The sequence below is a fragment of the Scomber japonicus genome, chromosome 23, assembly GCF_027409825.1.
Source record: "Scomber japonicus isolate fScoJap1 chromosome 23, fScoJap1.pri, whole genome shotgun sequence".
Lineage (NCBI taxonomy): Eukaryota > Metazoa > Chordata > Actinopteri > Scombriformes > Scombridae > Scomber > Scomber japonicus.
In genome coordinates this window covers 17,285,923-17,291,922 of record NC_070600.1, presented here as the reverse complement: position 1 = coordinate 17,291,922, position 6,000 = coordinate 17,285,923, and the positions used below count along the sequence as shown (strand labels likewise).

Below are 6,000 nucleotides of genomic sequence, written 5' to 3'. Positions count from 1 at the left end.
TTTCATTTTTGATGCATTCTTGATTGATTATTTGTTCTGGACAATGAGTGTTAATATCACTGGCCAACTATGACTCTGTAAGATGAACTGCATTAAGTGGTTACATTGTGCCATATTCTTTCAGAATGAAATTCAAATAAAAATTATATGAAATGTGTTTGACGGTGGAGTTTTTGACTGTGGGGGTGCAGAGGGTGAAAGAGAAATGCTTTCTACCTTTTCTTTTTTTTTTTTTTTTTTTTTACTTTTATTCATTTTTTTAATTTTGGAAATGTAAAAGGACACAAAGGAAAATGTTAACTCTGACTGAGGACTAAATAGAGACGACTTACATTGTTTACAGCCAGGAGCTGCATGGAGAGTAAAAACCAGAGGGTATAAATTGAGGTACAAAAGAGCAGCAGGAGGAAAACAAACTAACAGTCACAGTTTGCACAAATGTACAGTCACTATTTCATGCAGCCTCCATATGGGACTAGCTTATGTTTATTGTTACTGGAAATAAAAGAAACAAAAATATCATAAAGCACAAAATGATCAGAGGAAAGAGTTATACTGTAATAACTTGAGCCACTTCAAAATTTGCAAATGCATGACTTTTTTTTTTGCTCAAATTAATTAAGTGAAGATGTTTAGAGCTTCACTTTTAGCAAACTGCTTCATTAAGTCAGGGCACGGACCAAAGGGTTTTCCAAATTAGAGTTACGCTATGCAATTGTAAGACAAATCCTATCCAATTTGTTTTTTTCATAAAATAATCCTAGAAATAACATCATTATGTGAGAGCACTAGTAAACAAATATTCATTAGCTATTCGTACCGCATCGAGTATTTTATCTCCTATTGCAACATACAAGTTGTTTCTTATCAGGTGCTAGAAAGAAGAAAAAGTAAAACACGTCACTATAAGTCATATTTCCAATGGTTGTGTCAAAGTTCTAGGCTCCTACTGTCAACCTACAGGACATACAAAGAGGAACCATGTTGAAATAGGGCAGTGGACGTCTTTCCACCCTCTTCTTACTTCCTCCCTGGGACAAACAACCACATCAGTCCATTTGGGTGCGATCTCGCTTCTTGCCGTCTTTCTTTTGCTTCTTTGCATCTGTAAGAAGAGAAAAAGAGTGTTTACTTTCACAAATTCTCTGCCAGAGGTGATGTCTTTGGAAATAAACAAATCCAATTGTCTGCATGAAGAGCATCCATGCTCTGCTTCAGATTGTGATAAGCAACCGTATGAGTTTTAATTAGTTTTTTTTAGGTTTTGTTTTTACCAGAGTGCAGGTTTAGACCTGTGACACTGCAAGCAGTCCCTCCTACACTCTCTCCTGAGGATTGATTCGGTGGCCTGCTGTATGCTCCATGAATAACCACTTTATGATCTTCCCGCAACAGTGAATTGGCACCTGGCAGCCATAACAGAAGCCACAGTCAATGGCTTCCCTTTCTGCTCTGCAGCCTCTCCGCTCTGGTTAACGGGAAGAGAGCACAACCTGCAGCATTTTGGCTAGCGAGCCTTTGGCTAGCTGTTTGCTGGGCTGTCAATCTGCCGAGCTGTCTGTGCATGCCACTGTGTCCGTGTCTCAGTCTGTCTCTTTGGCTTTTTTTAATCTCATAACATACATACAACTGTGTGTGCAATGCAGATATAGGTTACACACCTAAATTACCTTTTATAAATATATTTTTTGGTGAAATAAAATGACATTTTGACACAGTTGGAAAAACACAGACAATGCTTTCACCTTCAGGGTCTTGACATTGAGCGATGTGTTTCAGCAACCACCAGTAACTGAGCTTAGTGTGGATTCGGGTGTTTTGATCAGATAACTGCAACAGATCTGGTGGTGTCACAGGCCCCCACAGACATCCTCAAAAGTGCAGACATGTTTTTCCAGCTATTTCACAGTCTGCTATACATTTCACAACCAGGACCGAGATCTGTCTTCACTATAGCCAGCAACTGTGACCAGAAGTTAAGAGACAAAAAACTGAAATAGAACAAACTGTCTGTCACACTGGCTTGGTTGAATAGAAAAGAGACATCATTCATAATATTTGTATCAACTTTTATTTCTATGACAAGTCAAAATGTCAGCTGTGAAAAAGGCCTCTTAAGAACATTTTTGAATATGTGTATGTATTTTGCACTATTTCTTAGAAGCTTGGTACTCCTTACTGTGAGCATTTCAATCTTTCAAGCAGTCTTTTCAGTTTTCAACATGTTAGACACAGACAGAGATGTAAGCCTGGCTAATCCACACCCTGTTTGTTGAGACCACATATCTAATCCAAAGCATGTTCCTACTGCATTTACACCTTCTAATTTCAGATACTCCCACTAGTTCCCTGGCACAAATGGAAGTAGTCAAAACGAATCAAAATGTTAATAATAATACCTTCAGTGTGTTTCTGTTCCATAGCTAAAACTAGTCATACAAGTCAAATAAAATATGACGATTTGATTCAATTGTCCGATAAATCCAATAAGAGGACAGTAATATATGGGAAAAAGGCATCATGCTGTATTTCAAAACAGATGATATATGAGAGGACTGTCAATACTTAAATCCTGAATTAATATTTGTATGAATGGATTATCTTGAAAAGGACACCTCCACAACTCACAAATCCTCTAATGATATGCTGGCAGGGAGTTCTGGACGGCAACGAGGTATAAGCCAACGAGAGTTACAACCTCTTAACATTCTCGATGTGCACTACGAGGAAATCTTCTTAAAAATCTGCTCTTGTCTCTTCACTTGCAAACTTCCACAGGTATTAACATTTTGACGTGCATTCCTCTCACCCATGCAAATACGAAAATTGCTCTTCTGCCCCATTTGTTTGCTTGTTTTCATTTGTTTGAATGTTTTCTCTCCTTTCCCCCCCCTATCTTTCTCTCTCTTGTTGTTTTTCTCAATATATCCAGCTCCCCCGGGAGAGAGATGGAGAAAAAGGATTTGCTCTCGCTCTGTTCTATCTGCTCCATATACGAGATGGGGACTCGCATACCAGGCTGGAGTACTTTCTGCTGCATTTGCACATTACATGGCACTGCTCACTCTCCTCTTTGACTTTGACACACACTCATAATCAAGCTGCTGCTGCCTCCTCCAACTCAAATCTGCCCTAAGCCAAAAACGCAGTAACTACATATTTGCTCAAAACTGATTTGAGAGCAAAGTCTGACTTTTTGACATTTGTAAGTAATATTTACTTTATACAGTTGAGGTACTTTTAGTATTTTGAATATAATTCTACTTTATAAATCTACACAACGTCATTTCTGAGCCAGATATTGTACTTTTTAATGCACTACATCTGAAATTGAAATCATCTCATTACTTTGCAGCTTAAGGTTTTGCATATAAAACATGAACATCAGATATTTGTTATAGATGAAACTACCAAACCGTATATATAAAGTAAATTAAATTAGCTCCATCTGCATTGGAGCTAACATCAACTTTAATACATGATCAATAATCCTGATAATAAAAGAGGCCATTCTGCTACATATTGAGCACTTAAAATTACTGCCCTGCTGTGCTCCAGCTGCACAGATACTTATATTTTACTGCAGTTTGGTCTCTGTATTGTCATGTCCATTTTATTTATATAGCCTAAAATTTATCTCACAAGGCTTTATATTCCAACACTCTATCTCTTCTCTATCAATTCAGATTGCATTGTTGCCCTGGCTGGCTGAGCTACAGAATGTCCCATCCAAATCATTACACTCTCAGTTAATTGAAGTCATATATTATTTATGATCATTAATATATTTAAATGATCAAGAGACATAAAACTAAACATGTAGATACAATCCCACATTGTTCTTGTGCATTCATTTAAGACAATCCAAAGACAGAGTGTGATATGTGCTTTTAGTTAAAGGAGGTCATCATGACATAGTGACTGATGGTCTGTCATTTATATATTGCTTGCCCAAAAAGGCATAAAATGAAGCTATTACAACTTAACTGTCTGTTTCACAGTTTGGCTGGTCAGCCTCAAAACTCAAAATCTTCTTTTCTCAATGTCATACTTTCTGTAATTACTACTCTCAGCCATCGTGGGGCAGAAATAGTGAGTTTAATAATATGAATACTAATAATACCATGTGTGACTCTGAGTGCATGTCTTTTTAACACGTTAAGAATGAGAACTATCCAGTGACAATGATGCACACCAAATTGCTCCAAACAAATTCAGGGATGCCAAATTTATCTTTACAAAGCCTTTTGTTTAACCTGAGATCAACTCTGGGGTCCAAACGCTCCCTCGTGCGCTACTCACTCCTATTGTGCTGAAGGAGATGGTGTGGACCTTGTGGTTTCTACAGGCATTCATAATGTTTCACTTCTGTCACTCTTTGTTCCTTCTTTCGCTCCACAGGGTCTGTGTTTCACCTGGGCGAAACAGCAAAGACACGCAACTCTGAATCCCAGAGCACTCCCAAGGCGCCTCTTAGCATTGTCTCCTACACAATCTGCAAATGACAGATGCTACCTCCATCACAACAACCTGCTTCAGTCAGGGGAAACCTATCTCCCAAACCCAAGGTGGCTGTTGAATTGCAGATTTGGCTGGGCAGATCTCTGCTCCCAGCCGTGGGGGTTAGATGGTTTCTCCTCCACCTTAGTCACTCCGTAGCCAAACATTTCTTTTTCTTTTCTTTTTTTTTTCATAAGCCCTCTGATCCCGCTGCTGTGGACTGTATCTCTGCCATCCCCTGACACACGCAGAAAAGCACACACAATTCCCCTTCCTGTACACACCTCATTGTGCACAGCACCCCCTCTTTCTTTTTCCCAGTAACCCCTCTGCTTTCCAGGGCTTATCTTCCAACTGGCAGACATGGGAAATCACACCTCACTCAGATAGCGGGTCCCTCTTCCCAACTGCCTCCCTTCATCTCGGCCACTGTCATCCTCGCTCTGCTTCTCTTTTGCCCTCAGCTCTCACACCTCTCAGGCTGTCACTCTGAATCCATGCATCTGGCCTTCATTAGAATTGATGCGTGCAGGTATACACAGCTCTGCACACATGCCTGCTAACCAAACACATTTCCACTCACATGCACATACACTAACCTGACATGAATATATTCATTTTCATTTACATTTATTAACATGAAAAGTTCATGATCTACATCAATATTGCTTACATGTACTTGCATAATAAAAGATGAGCAATGAAGTTTGAATTATGAAATGAAGGTGTATGTGGTTGCAGTGATACATACTTTTTTTTTCTTATGTGAATATATGATTTCCTTCGATTATCAAGCTACACAGTAACTACAAGAAGATGCTGATGATCAAATTCATCAGAGCCATCCACAACTTTCACCACCCAACTTTACCTCTGTTGGTTTGACAGAGGATGCAGTTATTTGAGATATTTCTAATTCACTATTTGAAATAAAAATTGAAGAAATGATTTATTTGTCTGAGCCACACTAGCATTATATTATTTATTGTTGTGCAAATGTGCAATTCTGTCATGTATTATTGTTGTGCAAATGTGCAACTTTACTTTTATTTTCTTTCGTTGTTCTTTTAACTATGGCAGCAGTGGTCTCAGCACTTAGAACCCAAGACAAATTTCCCTTCAGGGACAATAAAGTATATATCTATCTATCTATATCTATCTAAAGTAAAAAATATCAGCTTTGAATTGCAGCAATTTCTTATCATTAGAAATGTATCTATCATTTTTGTATTGGACTATGGACCCAGATATGATTTAAATAGTCAGAGAGAACGAGATCCATTCATTTCTACATATTTAGTCAATGGCGTCCTTTAATTCATATTAACTGAAAAACAGAGACAGTCACAGATGGCGAATACAGTACAACGTAAGAAACCTCCTGCCACAATACATTAATGATGTGCTACCAAGTGAAGAAATTTAGCAGATCCCTCGTTTGAAATTCAAATAGACTTTGGCATAAAAGCTTAAGACAAACAGTGGAGCAGACAGACAGTG

General features: G+C 38.4%; 1 protein-coding gene across 1 annotated transcript in view; it reads right to left on the bottom strand.

Annotated features, from left to right (window-relative positions):
- Positions 1 to 272: 272 nt before the first annotated feature.
- Positions 273 to 6,000, bottom strand: part of ptn (pleiotrophin) — a 40,568-nt gene continuing 34,840 nt past the window's right edge. Inside the window, exon 5 of the mRNA XM_053313903.1 lies at positions 273 to 1,105. Coding sequence (XP_053169878.1) covers positions 1,050 to 1,105 — 56 coding nt within the window. The 3' untranslated portion in view covers positions 273 to 1,049. The remainder of the gene's footprint in view (positions 1,106 to 6,000) is intronic.